Genomic DNA, 25,168 nt, shown 5'->3' on the forward strand with positions numbered 1-25,168 from the left:
AAAATAATCTAGTGTGAGGCCCGGGCTGTGAATGTTGGGCTTTCTCTTTTTCTGTCAGTGCAGCGGGGATTAGATGATGCTCCTCACTGACTGCATTTGTCACACTGACCCCCTTAGAAAGAGTGATTTTCCTTTTCATTTGTCCCTCCGGAACTGGCATTGCAGATCCCAGCACATGGTGCTGGGAATGGACCCAGGTCCCCAGCGAGAGCATCAAGTGCTCCTTACCTCTGAGCCATCGCTCCAACCCCCATAATTATATCTTTAATGTTATCATCTTGAAATTTCAGCCTTTACCACTGACATTAGGTTTTTAAGACACACGGGGCTCCATACTGTTAGGACAGAGGCCCAACTGGCCTGCTCCCATGTGGATAATCGATATTCTAGCACTGTTTGCTGGAAGCATTATCTTTCACCACTAATAACTTCTCCCTCTCTCTCCCCGCACAGAAATCTATATGCATAAAGATGTTCTACATACAGCCCCTCTCCCTCTTCTTTCCTCTCTCTTTGCAGATCTTGGGGGCAAGGGGACTCTCATTTCTCATCCTATTGTCCCGTTTGTCTCTTTTCATGCCTATCCAACACTGTCTTGTTTGCTATACTTTCTGGTATCTTCTAGGGGTGATGTATGCTGGGCATGCACAAGCCACGATGCACACGTGGAGGTCAGAGGACAACTTGCCACAGTTGCTTCTCTCCTTCCACCACGTGGGTCCTGGGGCATCAAACTCTGGTCCTCAGGCTTGGTGGTAAGCTCTTTTGCCAGCTGAGCCATCTCAAGAATCCCTACTCTCTAGGATGGCACTATGAGATAAAAATCTGACGTAAACCATACGTACAAGTTGCATGTAGAATCTGAAATTTTCTTTTGAAAAATATGATTTATTTTTATTTTATGTGCATTGATTGATGTTTTGCCTGCATGCGTGCCCATGTGAGGGTATTGGATCCCCTAGAATTGGAGTTGTAGATGGTTGTGAGCTGCTGTGTGGGTGCTGGGAACTGAATCTGGGTCCTCCGCAAGAACGGCCAATGCTCTTAACTGCTGAGCCAGTTCTCTCAGCCCCGTAATTTGACACTTTATGATAGCTACATTAAAGAAATTTTAAAACAAGTGAAATTACTTTTTATATTTTATTTAGCCTACTATAGCAAAACACTATAATTCCAAAACATTATTAAAACAAAGAGTAGAGGATTTGGTTTTCCTCTTTGAGATAGGGTCTCACATTGTAGACCAGCTGGCCTCAAACTCACCATGATCCTGCTGCTTTGTCTCCTAAGGAGATCACAGGCGGGGGTCACCACACTCATTGAGAAATTTTTTGGCATGTTATACTATGATTTGGGGTATTGTTTTTTTTTTTTTTTTTTTGTCATTGTTGTTATTGATTTTGTTTGTTTGAGGCAGGACTCTGTAAACCCAAGCGGCCCTGAACTCCAGGAAACCTGATTACTTATCTTCTGAATGCTGGAATTATACATTTGCGTGGCCAGCTTGGGTCCTATCTGTGAAATCTGTATTTCCCTTTACTCTTGGAGCCCTTCTCAGAGTCCTTCTTAGAGTCCACTCTTCTCAAGTGTTCCATGGTCACTATGGCTTCTGGTCACTAATTCAGGCTTTACCAATGCAGGAAAAAATGGGGTCTCTTCTTGGTTTTCTTAGTAAAAGAATTGAAGAATAGGCTCAAGGGAAAGCACAAAGTCAATTTTATTAGTTTCAGGAAAAACCGTCAGCAAGCTGTAAACCTCAGCAGCTGTCCAGAGGGGGATGGAGGAGAGAAAGGAAAAGGCCATGCCATCTAAACTGACATGGAGGTCAGACACAGGACCAACAGACAGCCACATGGCAGGGAGGGAAACTTAGGCGCAAGGAAGCCCGACATGCTGGAGAAAAAGCCCAAAGGGTTAAGGAAAGGGTACTTAGAAAAGAGATCTAGATAGATGCTAGATAGATAGGAAAAGCTATGGAATTCAGAAAATCACATAGACTTTGCATGGCTGCCTCCTGCAAGCTACTGTACTCAGGGTAGGTCTCTTTAGCTTGGCCCAGAGTGAGCCTGCCTTCACAGGGGTGGTCCTTTAGCCCCAGGAATGGAACTAGCCCGACTGGAATTGTTAAGCTTCCACCGAAGCCGGAGACTCAGTTCTCTGGACCGAGAGTTGAGGTTTCCTTGTTTGCTTTTCCTACGGTTTCGATCAGGCGGAGTGCGCAACAGAAATGGGAGCTGCGCTCAGCTCACCTGGCCGGAACCGACCAGCAGATCCTTTGGGCGGCTCATCAGTAAAGAGGACAGTTGCTGCAGATTGTTGTTGCTGTTGTTCTGTAGATACCTTCACGGGGAATAAGCCAACTCCCTTGTGGTCCTGATTTACTTTGGTTTTGGAAACGTCAGCTGGGCTTGGTGTTGGTCGCTTGTAATCCAGACACCCTGGAGGCCAGCGACGGCCTCATTCCACACTTGGGTTATCAGGGATGGGGCTGGTTGAGTTCTGCTCTTCATCTGAATGCTTTTCCGTAAATGACACCCCCCTCCCGCCCCTGGGGAATTTCCCCTTGTAGTTTAGATTTTCAAGGGACTGTAATACAATTATTCCTAATCTGTATCTCCTTATTTTCCCCCAGGACTCCTCAGATTCTTGACATTATAGCTTTGTCTCTTTTTCTCTATTCTCACTGTATCTCTTCTCCTTTTACCCAACATTCTACAAATTCTTCACTTCTCATCCCTGCTGTTAATTATTGCATCTTCTCTCTTTTCTTCTTGGTTATTTTCACCAGAGGATTGTCTACACTGTGGGGGAAAAAAAATCCAGCACTCAGGAGACAGAGGTAAAGGCTCTCCTTACCTCTGAGTTCGAGGCCAGCCTGATCTACAGGGTGAGTTCCAGAACAGCCAGGGCTACACAGAGAAACCCTGTCTCAAAAAATTCCACATGAAAATAAATAGTAGAGAAAGGAAAATGCTTCTGGTGTAGACGTTGTGTTCCACAAAAGTCCATTAGTAAAGTTTTAGAATGATGTTCAAATTTCCTGTATCTTACTATTTTTCTGCCCCGTGTACTGAGGGCAGGGTGGAGAACGTCCCGCGCTAATTTGCGGATTCCCAAGCCTTCTGTAAGTGTCTTCCCTCTGCTATTTTGCATTTTTCAAGGGTAGTGTTTTGCATGCCAGGTTGCAACCGTTCTCCCGGTGGAGCGGAGCTCTTCCTCGGAAGGGGCTTCTTTTGTCTTTTGTGGTGCTTTTCCCCTGGTATTTAAATAGCGCCGCCAGCTTCCCCCGCCCCCTCACCATTTACCTGCTGTTTGCTCTCCGTCCATTTACTGTCCTCGCTTTACAAACACCCCTTGTAGTTCTGTCTTGCAAATTGTATCTGCTGGGATTTCATGCAGCCCGATTTAAAAAAAAAAAAAAAAAATTGAGCACGGTATTGGGCCACTAAGTTTACTGAGTCACTGGGTATTTGGACTTACATCATCTGTTCATCTCTCATCTCGTGTTTATTTTTCTCTCTTCTTGCTCGATTGCTTCTCTTGGTTTTTTCCCTCCACTTTTGTGCACGGCACCGTTCTCGGGAGTTTTGCGTTCGTTTCAGCTTGTTAACTTCTCCCTTTTTCATTTTGCTCCGGGATGTGTAAGGATAGCATACTTGAACTCCGCTCGCCATGGTTAGCCGTGGCCCTTGTTAATTTCCCGTCTATTTTTCTCTGGAAAACACGGTTTCTGCTTTTTTTTTAACCATCAGTGTTTTTCATTGTCTCTTCCTCATTGCATAAGACCTCTCTGCCTGGCCCCCCTTCCCCCCCCCAGTTCCTCGGCTGGAATTCCCCTCAGGGATGGGCAAATTTCTATCTAGTGTTTTGTATTCGCAAATTGTCTGTATTGTGCCTTTGTTCTTAGTAGATATTTCCACGGAATATGCAGTTCTCAGATGACAGTAATTTTCTCTCGGGACAGGAAAGCCTTCTGGCTTCCCTTGCGTTTCATAAAAGCTCAGGTGCCATCGGCGGACAGAGGTGTCTGGAGTTTAAGACTCAGGAACCACACGGGAGGTGTCTAATCACTGGGCGACTCGGTCGGGTTTGGTGGCCGAGAGCGCGCTGGGTCCCAGGGCCCGTGGGGGAGGGGGCTGTGGCTAAGACTCCGGGCTGTGGGGGTGGTGATGCCGAGGGGCGAGCCCTGAGTCACCTCCAGGAGCTCGCAGAGGCAGGAACCGGGAGGAAGTGGGAGGAGCAGGGCGACTCGGACCAGACCTCCGCCGCAGGGAAGGCTTACCGCGGGGACGGGGACGAGGAGCGCTCCGTCCGCGCGGAAAACCAGGGCCGTGGCGGAAAAAAAAAATCGAAACGCAGCAGTCCAGGCCGGGGCGCGATCTGCTGCCACCGGCGGCGAATTGTTGCCGCCCGGCCGGGGCCCTCCGGGTAGCCACCGGCCAGGACTGGCGGGATGGGCGGGAGCACGGACGCCGAGGTACCTGTTCTGGCCTGCCTGGACCACGCGCTCCCAGCGGGAAGCCTTCGCCATCCGTCCCTCCTGGTCCCCCGCCCGGCCTGGTCTCTTTATTCCGTGTTCTGTCGGCACGACACGGCCCCACCTGTGTTTTAATTTCCTTTCCTTCCCTTTCTTTTAAAGATCGTTGCTGTTTGGAAACAACGTTCTTTCCACTTAGTTCTTGCCGTCCCGGATTTCCCCGGGTACACCGGGGTGGCCGCGAACTCGCGGAGCTCAAGGCCTGGCTCTGCCTCCTGAGTGCCGGGATTACAGACGCGAGCCACTGCCTCCAGCCTTCAGACCTCTTTTTAAATAAACATTTGGTGTGTCTAAGTGGCTCCCTGTCTGTACGCACGTGGAGCCACACAGATCCGAGGGGAGCATGGCATTCCCAGGACCCCAGGTTGGGAACCATAATGTAGGGGTCGGGAGCCAACCCAGGTCCTCTGACAGAGCAAGCGCTCCTAAACGCGGCCACGTCTCTCCAACCATTTATTGGAGACAGGGTCTCGCGGGGCTCAGGCTGGCCTTGAACTCCTGATCCTCCTGCCTCAGCTGCCCAGGCGCTGAGATTTTACAGGCTTCGGGGCCGCACCACTTCGGACTTCCCGAGTGGCCAGACTGATCCTATCCAGCCCAGAAGCCGAGGAGCGAGGTGGAGCGGATCCCAGGCCACTGCGCCCGGACACCAACCTCCAATCAAGTCGGGAGCATCCGACCCGCTGCCAGCGGCCCAATTTGGCCGGCAGGCGGGGTTAGGGAGAGGGGCGTGGCCCCGGCGACGAGGGGGCGTGGCCCCGGCATCGGAGGGGCGGAGCTGACCCTCCGGGCGCTCTGGGAGGCCGGCCCGCGCGCGCGCGCGCGCTCTCTCTCGCGCGCGCCCCCGCTCCCTGGCGCTGAGGAAAACGTTGCGCAGGTTCAAAAATGGAACGTCGGCGGCGTGAGGGAGCGCTGGGGGGTGTGCGCGCGTGCGCGTGCGCGCCCCGCCGAGCCTGACGGGGTCCCCGCCGGCCCGAGCCTCGCGCGCAGCAGCCGCGGACCCGCTGCTCCACCCCCGGCCCGGCCCGACCCCGGGCCCACTCGCCCGCCGCCCCGCATGGAGCTGTCAGCCATAGGCGAGCAGGTGTTCGCGGTGGAGAGCATCCGGAAGAAGCGCGTGCGGAAGGTGAGGCTGCTCGGGGGCGGCTCCCGCGACGCGGCGAGGTCGCCTCCCGCTCCCCAGCACCGCCCCCTCCCGGCCGGGCAGCGCGGAGAGCGGTGCGGGGCGCACCTGGGGGACCCTGCGGTGCCCGGCCGGCTCCGTAGCCCGTTCCCCCACTTTCTCCGCCGCCCTGGTAGGGCCAGTGGAGCTCGGAGTTGTTAACCTGGAGATGCTGCTGCATCCGAGGCCACCCGGGATGGAGATGAGGATGGGACTAGAGATTCTGAGCTCCGTTCCGCCTCGTCCCCTTTTCCACTCAGTTTCCAGGGGACTGAAGCTTAAGTTGAGGAAGCAACTTGCTAGTGCGTTAGGGTCAAAGTGAAATCTCGAACTCGGCTCTCTGGATTTTTTTTTTTTTTTTTGTACCAAGTCTTTGGAAGTTGGCAGCGGAGCTTTGGAAAAGTCTCCCGCGGCCTCTGAAGTTTTCCTGTTGGACTTTGACCTTCCCGATCCCAACCCCTCAGGGCACACCTTTCTTCTCCTCCTCCATTCCTCCCCTCCCCCAACCTACCAGCCGGGTGCCGCACCGAAGCCTGGGCCACTGTTGTTGGGGCATCCCCGGAGCTCCTCCCCCTCTCTGCCCTGGCCTTCCACACACACCCTGAGATTTAAGGAGGCGGTTCTGCCGCGCTCAGGACCACACACCTCAGCCTGGAGTTTCCGGTCCAGACCTCAAGTCTAAGCTCTTTGTGCACGTGCTTGCTGAGGGTGAACTTGGATCTGGCACTTGCATGGAAAAAGTTCCTCGCCTGGACCTACGGAAGGTCCCCTTCCCTTTTCTTCTGCAACTCAGTGGGAGGCTCCTGGAAGCCACCTTCTCCCACTTGACTGAAGGGGATCCTCAGGGGTTTGGGGCCGGGCTGTAGCGGTTAGGGCTGCTTTCTTTCCCTGCCTTTCCAGGGTACTAGACTGAATGAAGCAGGGATAGCCACCATCTCCTCCAACAGGGCACAGGGTTAGGTCAAAGAGGGAACGCCCCATTCGTTCAACTCAGCACTCCAAATCTATACTGAGGCTGCAGCGTGTTCCAGGTGCCGCTCCGAGCCCAAAGCTCCCTCCTCTCAGAGCTGGCGTTCTGGTAGAGGACACGGTGGCAGGATGAATGAGGAAATATGCCTTTGGACTAGGTGCTTTTCATAGAGAACCATCGCACGTCGTGTGGTGCTGGGGAGGGAAGCTTCGGCAAGGCGATCTGGGAGGAGGTACTACAAATTCTCCTCACAGTTCTCATGTGGAGATGCTTCACCTAGTGCATGGGGTGGACTGGACCCTCGAAGACCCCTTTCCCTTGAGACTAGTCGCTAGCAGCTGGAAGACCTGCCATCTTTCGATGGGGTCCTGCCAGGCAGCCTCTCCCGGAGAGGAGAGCTAGGGTCTCCGGTAGCTTCTTCTCTGGAAGTGAGGAATCACAGTCTTGGCTTGGGACTTCCTCCGCTGTGTGTGGCCGTGCATGCCTGTTCCCATGTGGTCTCAGTTTCCCCCTATGGCATGAGCCCATTTGTTGGGTTCCAGGGATATTTGGGATCAGATGCCCTCCCGTGCTGCAGCAGGGAGGGCTGTGGGATGGGCACGCAGTAGCCAGAGTCTGGGGGGATTTGACTCCGGGTTGACAGCCTTGAGGGCCACGGGTTGGGGGTGCTGTACTGTTGCGGAGGGCCCTCTAGCCTTTATTGTCCTGCGGGTTGTAGAGTGTGTACCTCACTCCATCTCCTCTTTTCTCTTCCCAGGGCAAAGTCGAATATCTGGTGAAGTGGAAAGGATGGCCCCCCAAGTAAGCTCCTTTGTGTGTCCTCTGCCCATCACCCCCTCCCCATGCTGGCTTCAGCGCCTGTTGCTTTGATGACTGAACAGCAAGCCTTACTAAGTCACCAGCTATTCTAGGCCTCAATTCCCCCCTGCTAAGGGTTGTCATGCTTGTCCCCTCATCCCCTCCTCCTACTTCTGGCCATGGGAGCGACGGCCCAGCATCTTGGCATCCGAAATGGCTGCTGGCCAGGTGAAGAGGTTCCCTATGTGGGGCAGCAGGTCCAGTGCGTAGGTGAGAGGGGAACCTTGGGCAATGGATCCCCAGTCCTTGCTGCAGTCAGTTTAGGGAGGGGCCGAGCCTGGGTCGTCTTGCATTTGGATGGTACTCTTTTGTCCACAGAGTAAGAAGTTACCAGGCATTCTTTTTTTAAGTAGCTGTGATTCTGAGCTTTTCAGGTGATGAAACAGAGACTCTAACTTTCCGAAGGTCACACAGCAGGGGGAGGCAGTGCCGGGACTTGCACTCAGCCTGGCCATTTTCAGACCTCTCCTCTGTCTTTCCAGTATTCTTTTCTAGTGTTGTGGGCTAAGGGACTAGCATAGCCTATAGACCTCTGGTGCTGAAGCCTCATCAGGAACCTTCTCACCAACCAATCACCTCCCAGCAGAGTTGTTGGGGGATGGGAACGAGCGAGCCTCAGGGCCTCTCTATTGGTTTGTGAATGCTCTGCCCTGCCTCCTAAAGACCCGGCTGCTGGGAAGCCCCTTTGCTTTCCTGATAGCGCTGACAGCCTCTGGAACTTACTTTATTCTTGTGTGAGTGTGTGTGTGTATTGGGGGTGTGGAGGACTGACCTGTGATTGGGTCCTGGGGTATCGGTGCCTCAGATTCTTCCTCTACAAAGTGGGTTCAGTGGCCTAGGTCTTCGCTTCTCTCACAGGCTACTTAGCATGGCAAGGTGAAAAGAAAGGCTGGGCATTGGTTCAGGGTGGACCACAGGCATCCACCCAGGTGCTGTACTGGTGACCAACATGTCGATAACACATTGTCTACCCTTTCCTCTACCTCATCTTCCACTCCCAAAAGCCCTGCCACTGGTCACTAGTGGTCATCTGGCCTCGGCAAAGTGGCAAAGGGAGCAAGGGAGAAGGGAAACAACCAATGGCCGGAACAGGGCTCAGCTTTGCTGTGCACGCCCATAGCTTCCCTGAGGAGAAGGGGAGCTAGTACCTTGACAGCCCTCCTGTTTCTGTACAAAGCCATTTGACTAGATGGCTTGGAAACCATTCCTGCTGCCCCCTTTGCTGCTGGACATAAGTTGGCTGCCCATCTGGCACTTGTGAGCCCTTCGGCGCGTCCTTCCCCACTCTTTGCTAGTCTTCAAATACTAACCCCCAAAGCCTCTCATAAAACCAGTTGTTCTAGGAGTGGACTGACAGTACCTGGAGGGCCTGTAGGCTGTGTTTTCCTGTTGGAAGGAAAGAATCCATTCCACATAGGAGCTTAGTTTCCTTAGAATAATATTGTCATTTCTGGTGAAGAAACTGAGGCTCAGAGGAGGTCATTACAGGAACATAACTGCCGATCCCCACAGCACAATACCCATTTCATATGATGCCTGCTGCCTGTGTGAAGCAGGTCCAGCAGCCTGGCAGCCCCACCTCACTTGGAGAGGGGGGTATAAGGCCAGGGCCTCCTATCAGCTGGGTTTCAGGGAACTGACTTGGAGCAGAGGCTGAGAAAGTGTGAGGAGTGGGCGTTGTCTGGCCTGGGAGTCTTGGACCAGAGTGAGATGCTTCCATTTTGTAGCTACTCTCCTCAGGGCTAGGTCAGGATAGGTAATAGTGACAGGAAGGTACCCTTGCCTGGCCACTGCAGAGCCATTTTGTTTCTGTCCATTTTCTCTCCAGCAAGAAATTCCCAGTGAATGTGGTAGAGGGGAACTCTTGGATCTTCTGGGGCCATTGGGCAGAGGGTGTTATTACAGGTGCTCTGTTTGCCTCGGAGACCCTCGGGTCCATTTTCGCCTCTCCCTGCCCAGTACCCTGCTGCTCCCCCATCTTGGAGACCCTCATTCTTTCCCCGAATGCATCTTTTCAGAAAGACTGCTCCTTGGAGCTTCATTAATGTCAGTTTCCAAGCTGCGAGTGTGAGAGCCCTGTGTGGGGTACAGAAGCTCAGATGAGATTCTGACCTAGCCCTGGCACACACTACCAAAGGGGTCCCAGTGTCTTGTAGCTCTCTGGTGCCAGACCATCGTGCTGCAGCCTTATCAACGTTGGCTGTGATTGACAAGCCGTGCCCCAAGGCAAAACTCTTTCCATTATGCCTCCATTTCCTCAAGTGTAAGTGAAGGAGTCACCCGTGCACCCTGGCAGTCAGGTACAGAGCAGGGTGCCTCCTCCATAGGCCCAAGAGCGTGGGTTAGCCCTGGCAGCCAAGCCTGCAACTCTAGGCTTCCGAAGCTGGTTTAATGAACGCTTCTTGGATTTTATTGTGTGCCACACTCAAGTATGCGAGTCTTGTGGCATAACACATGGAATCTTCACAACCCAAAGTTAAGGGATTACCGGGAGACCCGCGTTAGAATGAGGCTCAGCAGTTGGGGCGGTTAAAACTGGAGTTGTGGAGCTGCCGCCGGCCTTGCTCCGCGTGGCTCCGGCTCGCCCAGTTTCTGCATACATCATAGCAGTCCCCTCCCCCACTCCGGAACGGCAGGCCGGGGCCCAGCGACCCGGCTTGCAGGGGTGCTGCGACCCACCCCAGTCGCCTGACCCGGCTCGCGGGGTGCTGCGTAGTGAGCCCCGGAGCCTCGGCCGAGCTTGTTTACTGGGCTGTGGGGCAGGGGCGGGGCGAGGGTCACGTGGCCATGTTTATCTCCAGCGGGCAGGCGTGCCCGCCCGAATGGGTTTCCAGTGATCTGAGCTCGCGCCCTCACCCTGTGCTTGCGTGCGTGCGCAAGCGCGGTGCTCTGTGTGCATCAGATAAGTGCGGCGGCGTTTCGCAGCCCGGGTTTGGACCCTCTTCAAGACCCTGCTGCTTCACTTCAGGGCCTGGCGGTCCTCCCACACCCTTCCCTCCTGCTGCTCTCTTTCTCTGCCTTGGGACCTGGTTCCAGGATCCTGGCTGCCCTTTTCTGTAATTCTATCGTTTGTCAGGGCTTAAAGGGCCTGGATCTAAGCGGTGATCCTACCCCAGAGATGCTTCCGCCTGTGGGGAACCCAGGAGGTGACCCTGGGCAAGTTCCTTAACCTCTGTGCCGCTGTTTCTCCTTGTGTAAACTGAAGTAGTGATTATTTCGGAATATGCCTTGGTGAAATATGGGGGTGGGGGACGGTCTTCAGTGTAGCCTGTTGCACTTGCTCTGACAGACAGTGGGGCCAGCTGCTTTTCAGATGAGTGTCTGAGGTGCAGAAAACGGTAGGGACTCACCAGGAGACACAGCAGCTGCAGCAGGCCAGAGAGGCTGAGCAGGTAGTGAGGGTGCAGTGAGTTCCACCTGTTTTGGTGGTGGTCAGCTCAGTAGCTTTCCTAGAACGCCTGGGGCAGGCTTGTGCCGGAAGCTCTGAGAGGCAGTGGCCCCTGGGATTGTGCCAGTTGGGAAGGGAAACCACAAGACTCTGGCTCTTAAGGATAGTTAGAAGCTGGCTGCTGGACAGGGGAAGAGCATGCATTCCGGGCCGGTGATGCTCGTGGCTGAACCGCTAGAGCCCAGCATCCCACATGTGAACTGAATGGTAACAGGGAGGAGAAGGAAGAGTTCTGTGTCTGGGCAGCTTGCCCTTCTTCCTGGTCCAGTGTCCCTGAGACTGAAGAGAAGTGTTTTGTTTTGTTATAGCTCTGAGAGTGTCTCTCTGTTTCTTTCTCCTTGCCCATGAACATTCCCACCCACTTGTCTTCTTTCTCCAGGGGGACCTTGGCTTGATTCACATAACATGGCCTTGTTTCCATTCAAAAAAGTTTAGCACTGAGGAGATGGATCTCTGAGTTCGAGGCCAGCCTGGTCTTACGGAGTGAATTCCAGGAGGCCAGGGCTACACAGAGAAACCCTGTCTTGAAAAAAAACAAATGCATGTGTGTGTGTGTGTGTTTGTATACACTTTATATATGTGGTATCACATTTTTATTTGATAATTTCATGTGTGTATAATGTATTTTTAAAAGATTGAATTTTTATGATTTTTTTATACATATGGATGTTTTTGCTTGTATGTATGTATGTATGTGCCCCGCCTGAGTGCCAGAGGAAGGCATCAGATCCCTTAGAACTGTAGTTATGGGTGCTTGTGAGCCACCAAGTGGGTGCTGGGAACTGACTCGGGTCCTTTGTAAGTGCAGTAAGTGCTCTTAACTGCTAAGCCATCTTTCCACTCCCTAAATGTGATCATATTTACTCCAGTCCCCTTTTGTTGTTGTTGCTTTGTTTTTGTTTGTTGTTTTATTTTCTAGACAAGGTTTCTCTGTGTAGCTCTGGCTGTTCTAGAACTTGCTCGGTAGACCAGGCTGGCCTTAAACTCAGAAATTCTGCCTCTGCCTGTGGAGTACTGAGATTAAAGGTATGCACCACCAGACTCAACTTTCATTTCCCTTTTAGTCCCTCCTTCTGGAACCTTTCTTTGTTTCCAGCATGTCCAATGTGTGTGTGTGTGTGTGTGTGTGTGTGTACACGTAATACATATTTATATTTTAAATTTATTATTTAAATTAAATATTCACCGAGTTTAATTGCAGTTGCTTGCTTATGCAGGGTGTGGGGTTAGTTACTGGGTCACAGGCACCAGCGGCCACACCCTGAAGAACAATTACTTCTTTCCCAGCAGCAATGGACTGCCCTGGGTTTCTCAGCAGGGGGTCTAGATGTGTGTCCCTCCCTGGAACGGTGGCAGGTTCCAGCTTGTGCAAATAACCACAGCTGCTGTGAGTTGAGTGTGATAGCCACGGGGTGTCCAGAACGGCGTCTCGCAGCACCCCTCATCCCTCGCCCCTGCACGGTCTGCATGCTCTTCTGTGATGTTACCTGAGCGCTGTGGGGGAGGGGTAGCATAGATGTCCCATTTAGGGCTGAGCCCTCAAAACTTACGTATTCTCAGCGTGTTGACCATTTTTGAGGCAGCGTTAATTCTGCCCACTGCAAACAAACAACCCCCCCCCCCCAAAAAAAAACCTGCTTCTCTAAGATTGACAACAGTACTGATCTATGTCTGTAAGGATATAATTAGAAGGCAACCTGATGGAGGCTGGAGAGACGGCTCAGTGGTTAAGAGCGCTGACTGCTCTTCCAGAGGACCCAGGTTCAATTCCCAGCACTCAGATGGTGGCTCATAACTGTCTGTAACTTCAGGATCTGACACCCTCACACAGACATACATACAGACAAAATATCAATGCACATAAAATAAAAACAAATAAAAAAAGGCAGTGTGACAGTGTGTCCCTTTAGCAAATCAACAGAAATAGGCTCCCTAGGTGGAGAGATGGCTCAGCGGTTAAGAGCACTGACTGCTCTTCCTAGAAGTTCTGAGTTCAAGTCCCAGCAACCAACCGTCTGTAATGGAATCTGATTCCCTCTTGTGGTGTGAATGAAAACAGAGCAATATACATTAATCAATATACATTAAGTTGAGGGCTGGGGAGATGGCTCAGTGGTTAAGAGCACTGTCTGCTCTTCCTAAAGGACCCGGGTTCAATTCTCAGCACCCATATGGCAGCTCACAACTTTCTATAACGCCAATTCCAAGGGATCTGACAACTTCACACTAATGCACATAAAATAAATTATTTTAAAAATATACATTAAATTAATTAATTAATACATAAATAAATCTTTTTTTTTTAAAAAGAGGAAGAGGTTCCCTTCTAGGATCTATGACTTCTCTTCCATTGGCTTTTAACCAGGTTTATAGCAACAGGCATAAATTTTCTCTTACAGAGTAGGCCTCAAATTGACTCAGAAAGCACTTGGTTACTTTCTTAACATTTATACCTCTTTTTGCACCATTGGCGGCATCTTGCCTAGCAAGCAGGTTCACCACTGGGTGGGATTATCAGTGACTTTTCCACGGCAGCCCCCATAGCTCCTTCCAGAACTATGAAAACTAACAAATAAGAAGCCCCAACTCGGTTGCAGCTTGATTTATCTATGTCCTAGAATCAAAATATGTGGCATCTTCAGCGTTACGGTCCTGCCACCTAGTTTTGGTGGGCAACCAAGAGCAATGACAATAGCATGCTTTGTTTTGAGCCCCAAGCCTTCTTACCCAACAACTCACCAGGAGCCACGTCATGTCTGGAACTGAGATTTTTATTTAATCACCTGTGCCTCCTGGGAGCAGCAGTGTCCAGTAATGCAGCGTGCCTCTTTTCACAATCATGTTTCTTTGTTTTGTTTTTAGTTAGTTGTTTTTGTTTGTTTTTTGGTTTTCTCTGTGTAACCCTGGCTGTCCTGGAATTCACTCTGTAGACCAGGCTGGCCTCCAACTCACAGACATCTACCTGCCTCTGCCTCCCGAGTTCTGGCACTAAAGGCATATGCCCACTGCCCGGCCAGTTAATATTTTTTTTTTAAAAAAAATACTGCTTTGTGTGTATGGTGTACGTGTGCGAAGGTTAGAGGATAACTTAGTTCTGTCTGTGCCTGGTGTGTATCAGGAATCAAACGCAGTTTGTCAGGCCGGGCAGCGAGTACCGTTACCTGCTGAGCCTTATTACCAACCCTCAAACCCCTTTTAAAAACTATGATTTATAATTATTATTATCATGTGCATATGTGTGGTATGTACATGAGTGCAAGTGCCCAAGAAGACCAGGAGAGGGCGCTGGAACAGCATGTGCTCGTAACTGCTGAGCTATCTTTCCAACCCCTGTGTTTTAAAACTTCGCTCACGGATTAGTGGGTTTTCCACAAGACTTTTCATACATCCATAGTTTTGATTAACTCCCCGGTCCCTGCTCTCATCCCAACTTCAGCCCTTTTGCTCTGCCGTTCTACTCTACTTTCATGACACCTGTTCCATTCTTCCTCTCCAACTTCAAAGTCCCCCCCCCCCCCCGTCTCATGGGACCTTTCTGGTTTCCTGACCTCTACAGACAAACTGCAAATCAGCACAGGTCTACGCATCTGAAGCTAGGCTGCATCTATGAGAAAACGTGCTGTTTGTCTTTCTGGGTGCGGATCACTTCATTCAGCATGTTTTTACTTCCATCTGTTTTCCTGTGAGTTTTGTAACTTATTTTTCTTTACATCTGAATAAAATCCCATTGCATATGTGTGCCACGTTTCACTCTCGTCATTACCTGATGAGCATTTAGGTTGATTCCATTTCCTAGGCATAAATGTAGCAGTGGTGAACACAGATAGATGAGCAAGTGTCTCTTCCCAGCAGTGGTAGAGTTGGGTCCATGACCTATGTTTCTTTTTTTGTTTTGTTTTGTTTTGAAATTGAAGCAGGGTCTTGTTATGCAGTTCTGGCTTGCCTGGAATTCACTGTGTGGATCACTACACCTGGGCAGGCATCCATACTTGTTTTGTCTGGTTGGTTGGTTTTGTTTTTTTTTTGAAATAGCATTTCTTTGTATAACCCTGGCTGTCCTGGACTCACTTTCTACACCAGGCTGGCCTTGAACTCACAGAGCTACCGCCTGCCTCTGCCTTCTGAGTGCTGAGAGTAAAGGTGTGTGGATCACCATTGCCCACCCATCCATACAGGCACTACTGTGAACAGCCCTGAGACCTTTAATCAGCACCTCACATTAATTAAAATTTATACTCATAGCTATGGTTAATACTGTTCCCTCTTACTGCTTTAAAATTTTATTTTTCTTTTAAGGGCAGTGGTGTCACACGCTACACAGAGAAACCCTGTCTCAAAAACCCAAATAAATAAATAAAATATAAGATACTCATTATTAGGCTGGAGAGATGGCTCAGAGGTTAAGAGTACTGGCTGCTCTTCCAGAGGACCTGAATTCAATTCCCAGCAACCACATGGGGCTCAAAATCATCTGTAGTAAGATCTGGTGCCTGCCGTCTTCTGGCATGCAGGTGTACATGCAGGCAGAGCATTGCATGTGTAATAAATAAATAAATCTTAAAAAAAAAAAAATACCTGTCATCACTAGACGTTTACCGACACCTGTTGTGGGCCAAGCTCAGAAGGGGCTGTAGGCCTTGCTTGATGGAGACATGCTGGTCAGGCTGGGGCTGGGGTTGAGCAACATTAAAAAAGAAGAAAGTAGCAAAGCCCCTTCTCCTTGCCAGGCACTACTGTGAACAGCCCTGAGACCTTTAGTCAGGACCTCACAGAGAGGGACACGGAAGCACGGGGCTGCTGAGCACATAGCTCAACGTTGCATAGTTAGCCAGGTTCAGAGCTGGGACTTGAACCCACCTAGGGTAGCTCCAGAACCTCTGCCATGACATGGGATGGGGAACAGAGGCATCCTTAGGCCTCGGGTGGATATTGGATCTAATTGGCGCCTGTAGTGGGAGTCTTGATCACAGTGTGGCATGAGTGAGGGGAGTTGTGATGCCATGCAGCTCCTGGAGACTTAGGCTAGGACTCTGAGCCTTCACAGGCCAGGCCAAGGCTGGGCAACAGGCTGGCTGCAGCCTCTGTGACACTGATGGGGCAGGGCAGCTCTGACCTTTTGTTCTTCTCCCCAGGTACAGCACGTGGGAGCCAGAGGAGCACATCCTGGACCCCCGCCTTGTCATGGCCTACGAGGAGAAGTAAGGGCCTCCTGTTCTGGAGAGTCTTTAGGGCCGGGTGGGTTAGGCAGGGGGAAGTGGTGGCAGCCAGGCTCTGTTCCCATGTCTCGCTGGTGTCTCTATCTGCCAGCTTCTGACCTCCTGTGGCCTCCTGGCGCCAGGCTGAGGATTCATTCAGAAGCACTGACAGATGTGTCCCACGTGGGAATGGCAGCATCTGACTTCCCCTGTCCATAAAGGAAGTCTGATGAGGCCAGGCAAGGCTGGGGACGTGAGGAAGGCTGGGCCTCTGGCCTTCCCTCAGCAGACTGCTGACAGCCGTGGTCCCACCTGGGCCACAGAGCGTGCCACACAACATGCTCTCTTTTTTGTTGTTGTTATTGGTTTCTCGAGACAGTGTTTCTCAGCCTTGGCTGTCCTGGACTGGCTTTGTAGACCAGGCTGCCCTCGAAGAGAGATCCATTTTCCCAAGTGCTGGGATTATAGGTGCGCGATTATCTAAATGCCCAGTTAGATGAGTCATTTTAAAATTACATCGTGTGTGTGTGTGTGTGTGTGTGTGTGTGTGTGTGTGTGTGTTGGTGCGTGAGTGCCACAGTGCATGTGTGAGTGTTAAAAGGACGCTTGCGTTGGTTCTCTCCTACCATAGGGTCCCAGGGATAGAACTCAGGCTGTCAGACTTAGCAGTGAACCCCTTTACTAGATGAGAGATCTCATGGTGTCCCCACCCCCACCCCAGTGCCTGTTTGTAGACAGTCTCACTACAGCCCTGTAGCCCACCTGGAGTTGTGGCTGATCCACTCTCCTCCTCCTCCTGTGGGCTGGACGTAGGGTGTGGCTGGTCCTTAAAACTGTTTTTTATTTGGCTCCTTAAAGTAATCTCTTGACACAGGAATGAAGGTGTCGTTGGACATAGGAGGAAACAAAAGCCAGTCTGGGCAGTTAGGGGCCTTGTCTAGGAGCCTTGCAGACAGGAACTAGGACAGCAACAGCGTGACCTAAGCAGCCCCTCGTTGCTACAATATTGCTTCTCCCCAGAGACTTGGAAGCATGTTCAAAGGATGTGTCATCACGTTCCTTTTTTTGTTGTTTTATTTTTTGAGACCGGGTTTCTCTGTGAAGCCCTGGCTGTCCTGGAACTCGCTCTGTAGACCAGGCTAGCCTTGAACTCACAAAGGTCCGCATGCCTCTGCCTCCCGAGTGCTGGGATTAAAGGCGAGCGCCACTACTGCCTGGTGATTGTTGTTCTTTTTTTTTTTTTTTTTTTTTAACCTAAGTGTTTTGTTTTTTTTTTTTAAGATTTATTTTTTTTATTTTACATATGAGTGCTCTATTTGCGTGTACATTTGCATGACAGAAGAGGGCACCAGATCTCATTATAGATGGTTGTGAGCCTCCATGTGGTTGCTGGGAATTGAACTCAGGACCTCTGGAAGAGCAGCCAGTGCTCTTAACCTCTGAGCCACCTCTCCAGCCCCGATTGCTGTTCTTTTTAATACTTACTTTTATGTGTATGTGTGAATGCCTGAGTGAGTGTATGTGCATGCAGTACCCCTGGAGAGCAGAAGAGGGTGTCATAGCCCCTGGAACTGGAGTTAGTCTGTGAGCTGCCATTCGGGTGCTAGGATTGAACCTGAGTCTTCTACAGGACCAGCCCGTGCTCTCAGCTACTAAGTCATCTCTCTGGTCCATCATCACTGCTCATAACTGATTGTGATGGTGGGCTTGCCCCACAGTTCCTTATGCTCCCTAAGTTCTTGGTGGGACTTTGGTCTGAAGCAGCAGTTCTCAACCTGGGGGGTCACCACAGTTCGAGGAGCTGTGCTAAAGTCCCCGCAGCATTAGGAAGGTTGAGAACCGCTCGTGTTGTGTCGCTGAGAGGGTTCTGTGGACTGTCTCGGTTTCCTGAGACAGCGTCTCTCTGTGTAGACCTGGCTGGCCTTACGCATGTGGCAACCCTCTTGCCTCTACCTCCCGAGTGCTGGGATTAACAGACGTGTGCCACCAGCCCCAGGCGTGTGACAAAGAAAGCAGCGGGAAGTGTCAAGGCCATGTGCCCATTCCCAGCATGGGGAGTTCGGTGGCAGGCAAGGATGTGATAGCTCCTGCCAAGAAGACCACTTTAAGACGTTTGGAGAGGGCTGGTTTACGGAGAGCCCAGGTGGGGAAGTGGCCTAAGGTCACCCAACCCTCAATGGGAAATGAGCAGGCCCCCAGCCCCACCTTCTTTCTTTGTCTGTGAGGTCTTCGTGATGGGGCCACAGGAAGCATGAGTGGGGTGGCCTGAGACAGAATACCTAGTGTCCCCACGTCTTTGGCACTGCCATGTGGAATCCTGAGTTATGTCATATAGGTTGAGGGTGGCTTCGTGAGGAGGGCGCTCCTCTTCTCCCCTCCCCAGTTAGATGAGGCAGTTTCCTTTCTCTGAAGATTCCACTAAGTCCCAAGACACTCAAGGCAAACTGGGTTGCCAGGTGCTGTACTGCTCACTGAGAGCAGACAACAGAGTTTCGCCCTTAGCGGGTCCCAAAGTGGCACAGACAGTAGAACCCTGTGTGGCTAGCCCTAGAGTGTGTAGCAAGGACCTGTACATTTTCAGAGTAAAATCTAAGCCCTAGGGGCTGGAGAGATGGCTCAGAGGTTAAGAGCACTGTCTGCTCTTCCAAAGGTCCTGAGTTCAATTCCCAGCAACCACATGGTGGCTCATAACCATCTCTGAGATCTGGTGCCCTCTTCAGTACATGTACACAGACATTGTATACATGATAAATAAATAAATCTTAAAAAAAAAAAAGAAAAGAAAACCAATAACAATTAAAAAAAAAAAATTCAAGCCCTAGAAGTTGAGCGTCAGCCCCACTGGTTTTGCCCCGCCGAGCAGGGGGCAGGAGTGTGGATAACCAACAACGCTCCCAAGGCAAGCATGTAACGGAGAGGGCTGAGGCAGACACCTTGCTTCCCCTTAAATGTCACCAGTGTCTCTTTTTCTTCTGCCACCTTCCTCGAACTCCTAGGGAGGAGAGAGACCGAGCATCAGGGTATAGGAAGAGAGGTCCGAAACCCAAGCGGCTTCTGCTGCAGGTAACCACCGCCCCTGAGCTTCCTCCCTTCCCCTGCCCTACCCTGGCTCCCCCACCTGCATGTGCACTAGCCCTCGAGCCCGTTTTCTCACTCCACCCAGCACCACCCAGTATATGTGGCGTGAGACACTCAGTGGGTACATTTCAGTAGAAGGGATGGGGTAAAAGCTACGTGTGGAGCTAGAGCCAGGGAAGTCAGCCTGGGCAGGGGACGCCGGTGGGCCTAAGAGTGGACATCGGCAATCCTTGGGAACTTGAAATGTTGTAAATAATAAGCCTTTTTGATGCTCCAAATCTCTAAACTCAAAATGTCTGAGACTCTTAGCATTGAGAAAACGTGGCAGGCAAGGATTGCAAAATCCAAGAACCGGAGAACCTTAGCATCCTGAACATGACCTTGGAACAGCAGACTTCTAGAAACCGTGTTCTCTTTGGATGGGAAGATGCCATGAAGCTTGTGTTTTCCTGCCTTGCAAAGGTTTCTGCTTACTCTCAGGATACCTTAAGTCTTGGCAAAGAAGCCGAAAGAGTGTGAAGCCACACAGTTGTGATTTGGGCAGGTCTGAGTGTTTCCCGCCTGGAAGGGTGTGGGCAGAGTGTGTGTTCTCGATCTCATAAGGCCCACCTGGGCATTTGACGATCTTTGGGGCAGGTGTGTTTAGCCGTTCTGGTGCTGGATTATCTCAGGCTCTCTGGTGGCCAGGTTGGTTTGCTTCTAGGTGGGGATGACCTAAATTGGCCCCAGGAAGGAAAGTGAGCTTTGCTAGCCAGCACATCACAAGTGGACGCGTTCCATCTGTATGTCAAAGCACGGTAAACGTGTCAACTACGTCCGGGTAACAGCTCACCCCACAGCAACTGGAAAATGGGAACTGTTACTGTGTTACATGGTTTCTGTGGGTCCGGAAGGTGGTGCTGCCTCGGCTGGTTGCAGAGTGATCTCCGTCTCGGGTCCAGTCTGATGTTTCGGGGTTGGGGCGGAAGCCTGGCTGCTGGCGTGTGCAGCGAGGCAGTGTGGCAGTGCTGGAGGTTGGCAGGTCCTGCTGTGAGGGTGTCCTCGCACTGTGTCCATGAGTTTCTGAATCAAGCGGGTGATCGAAGAGCAAGGAAGAAGCCACACCCCGCAGTAAAGTCCCAAAGACAGGGTTGTCGGACACAGCCTGTTGTCCTGTTCCAAGGCGTGGGGTCTGCCTGGGGTTACACAGCCTGTAGAACAAGCTCTGATCTGGAGCTGACAGGGTGAGGTAACGGAGGACCCATAGGAGCTTCATGCTGTGGTGGCTCTTGAAAGCCTAAAGTCCCATGAGGGCTGGGGTTCAGGGAGAGCCTTGAGGCCCCCTGCGCCAGCCTCTGTCCACCAGTGACCAGCACAGGCATGCCTGACGATCAGCGGGCAGGATGGAGTGAGACCGGCGTGTATCACCACCGTCGCTCCGCCTGGATGGTTTGTGACCGCATGGCCCCATTTGACAGCCACTTGTCCTAGAAACTCTTGGCCTCTGGTGGCATGTGGCAGAAAAGGGTGTGCCAGAGTAACGTGGGATCTTCCTTGGTCTTCACACTAGGGATTTTTCTTTTTTCTTTTTGGAGCCGTGCCAATCATGCCCAAAGTTGGGAAGACAGACTCCCCATTCTAGAGTTCTAACCCGTAGGTGTGTGAGTGTGCCAACCTGCTCTGCTTCACCAAGTTGATTTGGCAGCAGAGACCCAGTCCCCAAGAAGGGCAGTTCCCAGGACCCAGGAATGTCCTGTCTGCAAGCAGCAGATGGGTGCTGATCCTGCAAGCTGGAGTGTCCCCAGAATGCAGCAGCAGCTGCTCCCTTCGCTCCTGGCGTCTGTCTCCGAGTTGCTGCCGTTTCAGCTTTCAGACCTCCTTGGGAGGCAAGGTTCCCTCTCCGAAGAGGCAGAAAAATCTTCGTAACGTGTCTACTTCATTAGTCTAGTTTTGTCTTTAATGTTGCATAGCACTCAGCATTGAACCCAGACCCTGCACATGCCAGGCAGGTGCTGTGCCCCTACCCCTGTTGGGTTGGTTTTCAGTGTGTACACTTGTGTGCTGCTCTGCTGTGTATCAAAGGAGTAATCCCCTGTAGCCCTGACCCTCAGCCCTGGGGAGACAAGGCCCGTGCTTGTGGCCAAGAGGGGTGACTGAGCTCAGCAGGCATAGGGGTAGGCTGTGCTGGTGTGGCCACTGGCCCACGGACTGGGGAGGTGGAGGTGGGACAGGTGAGGCTGGGGTACACTGGGGGAATTACAGCGTGAGCAGAGGTGCTGCGTGGGGGGCGGGCTGACCCGCCCCGCCCTGGCTTGCCCCTGCAGCGGCTCTACAGCATGGACCTGCGGAGCTCCCCCAAAGCCAAGGGCAAGGAGAAGCTCTGCTTCTCTCTGATGCGCCCACTCGGCAACGGGAGCCCTGAGGGGGTGGTCAAGGCGGGGGCAGCTGAGCTGGTGGACAAGGGCCCCTTGGTGCCCACCCTGCCCTTCCCGCTCCGCAAGCCACGCAAGGTCCACAAGTACCTGAGGCTCTCATGCAAGAAGTTCCCGCCACGCGGGCCCCACCTGGAGAGTCACAGCCATCGACGGGAGCTCTCCCTGCAGGAGCCACCAGCCCCAGATGTCCTGCAGGCCGCCGGCGACTGGGAGCCTGTGGAGCAGTCCCCTGAGGAAGAGGGTAAGGTGGTCATCCTGAGACCTCAAAGCCTGAAAGGTCCCTGACCCTTGTCCGAGGGGCCTGGAGACCACACAGCTGTGGAGCAGTTAGCACTGATCTGGGTCTGACCCCTGCTCATCTGCTCTACAGTCCTGACCCCCTGGGCCAGGTACATGTGCACCCTCCTAAGCATCCAGCTTCAAGGACATGGGGGATGGGCTGCATGCTGCCACACACTACTAATTGCCCACTCAGTGCCAACCTGTGCCTCATCTGTGTCTCTGTCCCATGGCTGCAGCAGAAGCAGACCTGGCCGGTGGGCCCCCTCCCTGGACACCCATGCTCCCTTCAAGCGAAATTACCGTGACCGACATCACCGCCAACTCCATCACCGTCACCTTCCGAGAGGCTCAGGCCGCCGAGGGCTTCTTCCGAGACCGCAGTGGGAAACTGTGAACAGCGGCTTCCCCTCTTAAACTGTGTTCCGTGGGGCTTGGGTGAGGAATTCCAGAGACAGGAGGGGCTGGGAGCAGGGTAAATATTCTATTCTTCAGAAAGCAAAAGCATGGGAGGACCCTAGCTCCCTGCCCTTGCTCCATGAGAGTTGTTTACAGAGTGGCCTCTGGGGCAGGGTGGGAAGGCCAGTGTTATTTGGGTCTCATCTCCAGGGCAGATGGGGACAGGCTACCCTGCCCAGTACGCCTCTGTCGTTATCTTTCAGAGGCCGATCCTAGGAGTCGGAGGAGCCCAGGAGGTCCAGACCTTACCTCGAGCAGTCACCCCACCTTTCGGGTGGTGTCCCTTCCCTGCTCCCTGACTTGGGTCTTTCACTATGAACTCTCCACTCCAGCTTTGTGGTGGGACATGGAGGCTGGCTTTGGCCAGCAGGGACAGGATCAGGACAGCCGGCATGCCCTGGACCAGGGAAGAGGCTGCTCACCAGGCCTCCTCTGCGTGTGCTGTTTCCCCTTCACTGGCATGTGTAGCGATGCCTGTGAGCATGCCCAGCCACCCCAGTATGCACATGCTGCCTGTGCGTGTGTTCACACCTGCCCCATCTGTATAGACCTGTCCACGTGGACCTTGCACACCTTTAGAAACTGACCAGGTGAACATGGCGTAACTCACAGCACAAATGAACTTGCCACGGCACCCTCACTCCACCTTGCACGCATGTCATGTGACAGGATTGGTCTCTTGGTTTGCAGCTGTCAGCAAACAGCTGGGATCTGGCCTGGCCTGGGCCTGGTGGCAGCTGATCTCCAAGCCATAGATAGGACCAGGTTTCAGGTGTACGAGGTACAGACGCTTCCGCACAGGCTCACAGACACTTGGCCCTTACTTCCTCCCACAGGAGTTCGCATTCTTTCTGACTCAGGTGACTTTCCAGCCTCCCCAGCCCTCCTTTCTCTACCTTCTCCTGCAGCTCAGCCCATCTGGGCACCCATGGGTGCCAGTGGGTCCGGGCAGTCAGGGAGGGAGTGTCCCACCACTTTCTCAGGGCAGTCCTTGTCTTCTGTGTTCCCTCCCCACCCAACCTGAATGGCACAGCTAAGGATGACCCCTCATGCCTGTGGGGATTGAACTCTGATGTATGGTGAGTCAGACTACACAAGCCTGTGGTCCTGGAGAGGGGTGCAGCTTGCTAGTTTGCACTGGTGTCGTATAGACTGACACCTTCCTTCCTGAGGAGGGTCACCTCCCTTGTCAAGGACGCACTGCTCTCTCACCCCCTGCCACCATAGGAACCTGTGTGGCTGGGTCGCAGCAGCCCCCAGTTCTGCTGTGTCGTTAGGGAGGGCAGCGGAGTCTGCCTGAACAAGGGTACGGTGACTCACTTGTAGACTCTCCCATTCCCAAACCAAAGAGCCTGTACCCCATGTCTGTTTGGGGTTCTGTCCTCAAGCTTCTCCAGTCCCTGGCTTCCCCCTCTCCCTAATTCTCATCTGTCCAGGGTTAACTCAGTGCTTCCATTTGGGGCCAGTCTGCTGTGGGTGACCTGCTTCACCTCCATCCTGGGATCTGAACCTCGAGGATGTCAGGGTGGGCCGGGGAGGGGAGAGATAAGGAGGACCCTCACCCAGTGGACAGTGGGAGCCTGGGAGTGGAGGAAGCTTGGGTTTGTTCTGGAGGCCCCAGCTCCTGGGCAGAAGGTGAGGGGCGGCAGTGGAGGCTTTTCTCTGCTGCTGGGTTTGATGGCCCATAGTACTGGGGTCCGCATCCAGAGGATGTCATGCTCCCCTTCCCTCAGGCATGAGACTAAATACCCGTACAGCTAGACAAGGGGGCTCCAGGCAGCTGTCTTCTGTCTCTGGCAGCAGGCAGTGGCCTTTTCTCTCACATGGCCCTTTTATGAAGCCCACCAGCCGGGAGGCCTAGGGTGGGTATCCCTCGGGGCAGCTCTGTGGCTCTGGACTGCTGGGGACTGGCCTCCAAGGGAGAATGACTACAGGTTTGAGTGGCTACACAGGCTTCCTGCCTGATGCCCAAGTGGACAGTTTACCCCCCCACACACACACACACTAACCCCCGACAAGGCCAGTACTCAGTGGGAGCCACCTGCCTATCTTTCCCCTGGCCCCACCCATTTGAATGTAGAGGTTGGGTGGTACTTTTCCCTCACTGTGGATTGTTGGGGTGAAGATGTGCCTCAACGTCTTGTGTGGACACTCTTCGGTGCCACAGCTGAGCCCTCCTGGGCTGGGTGGTTATCGTCTGGTAAGATGGTAATCTCATTGCCAAGTTCCACCTCCTGCCCACTGGGGAAGGAGCTCAGTGTCAGTGAGGTGGCATCAATTTTTGCTTTATAAGTGGCGGGCCGGACCTGGCCGCCAGGTCTCAGCACAAGATCGCTTCCTTTGCACAGAATGAGCTCCGAGCTTTGTTCAGACTACATGAATGTATTGGGAGGAGTTGGGCACGGGCCTTCCCCCCTGGGGATTGTGTTCTGGGGAGAGTCAGCAGGTTCAGAGTGTGGGTTTATTTTTGTACTGACATTGGTAAGAGACTGTATAGCATCTATTTATTTAGATGATTTATCGGGTAGATGGGGCAGAAATTATTAAGAATACATTAAAATGATTTTTAAAACGTCTATGCATCCGGTTGTTTTTTGACGGTGTCCCGACCGTGTGGCCCCCCGGACCACAGCCTAGGTTGAACCCCCAAGTCTCCCAGCTGTAGTCTGTGGTCTGGGACAAGTCATGCAGTCATCCGAATCCTCTAGGCCACAAGTTAAAATGAACTGAGAACAGAAATGAAACTAGTGTGTCGGGGGAGGGCCCCT

General features: G+C 52.5%; 1 protein-coding gene across 4 annotated transcripts; it reads left to right on the forward strand.

The window, feature by feature from the left end:
- The first annotated feature begins 5,328 nt into the window (after positions 1 to 5,328).
- Positions 5,329 to 24,976, forward strand: Cbx7 (chromobox 7). Of its 4 annotated transcripts, XM_021652437.2 has the most exons (7): positions 5,336 to 5,663; positions 7,427 to 7,470; positions 16,108 to 16,173; positions 19,167 to 19,233; positions 21,552 to 21,903; positions 22,181 to 22,379; positions 22,604 to 24,976. In XM_021652437.2, exons 1-6 carry the CDS (start codon positions 5,595 to 5,597, stop codon positions 22,336 to 22,338), a joined length of 756 nt encoding a protein of 251 aa, XP_021508112.1. In that variant the 5' UTR covers positions 5,336 to 5,594; the 3' UTR covers positions 22,339 to 22,379; positions 22,604 to 24,976. The 4 variants fall into 4 exon arrangements, with proteins under 4 accessions (XP_021508113.1, XP_060245013.1, XP_021508112.1 ...); XM_021652438.2 differs by having other exon boundaries at positions 5,329 to 5,663; positions 22,184 to 24,976; XM_060389030.1 differs by having other exon boundaries at positions 5,333 to 5,663; positions 19,129 to 19,233; positions 22,181 to 24,976.
- Positions 24,977 to 25,168: the final 192 nt, after the last annotated feature.

The sequence above is a fragment of the Meriones unguiculatus genome, chromosome 8 (genome assembly GCF_030254825.1).
Source record: "Meriones unguiculatus strain TT.TT164.6M chromosome 8, Bangor_MerUng_6.1, whole genome shotgun sequence".
Taxonomy (NCBI): Eukaryota; Metazoa; Chordata; class Mammalia; order Rodentia; family Muridae; genus Meriones; species Meriones unguiculatus.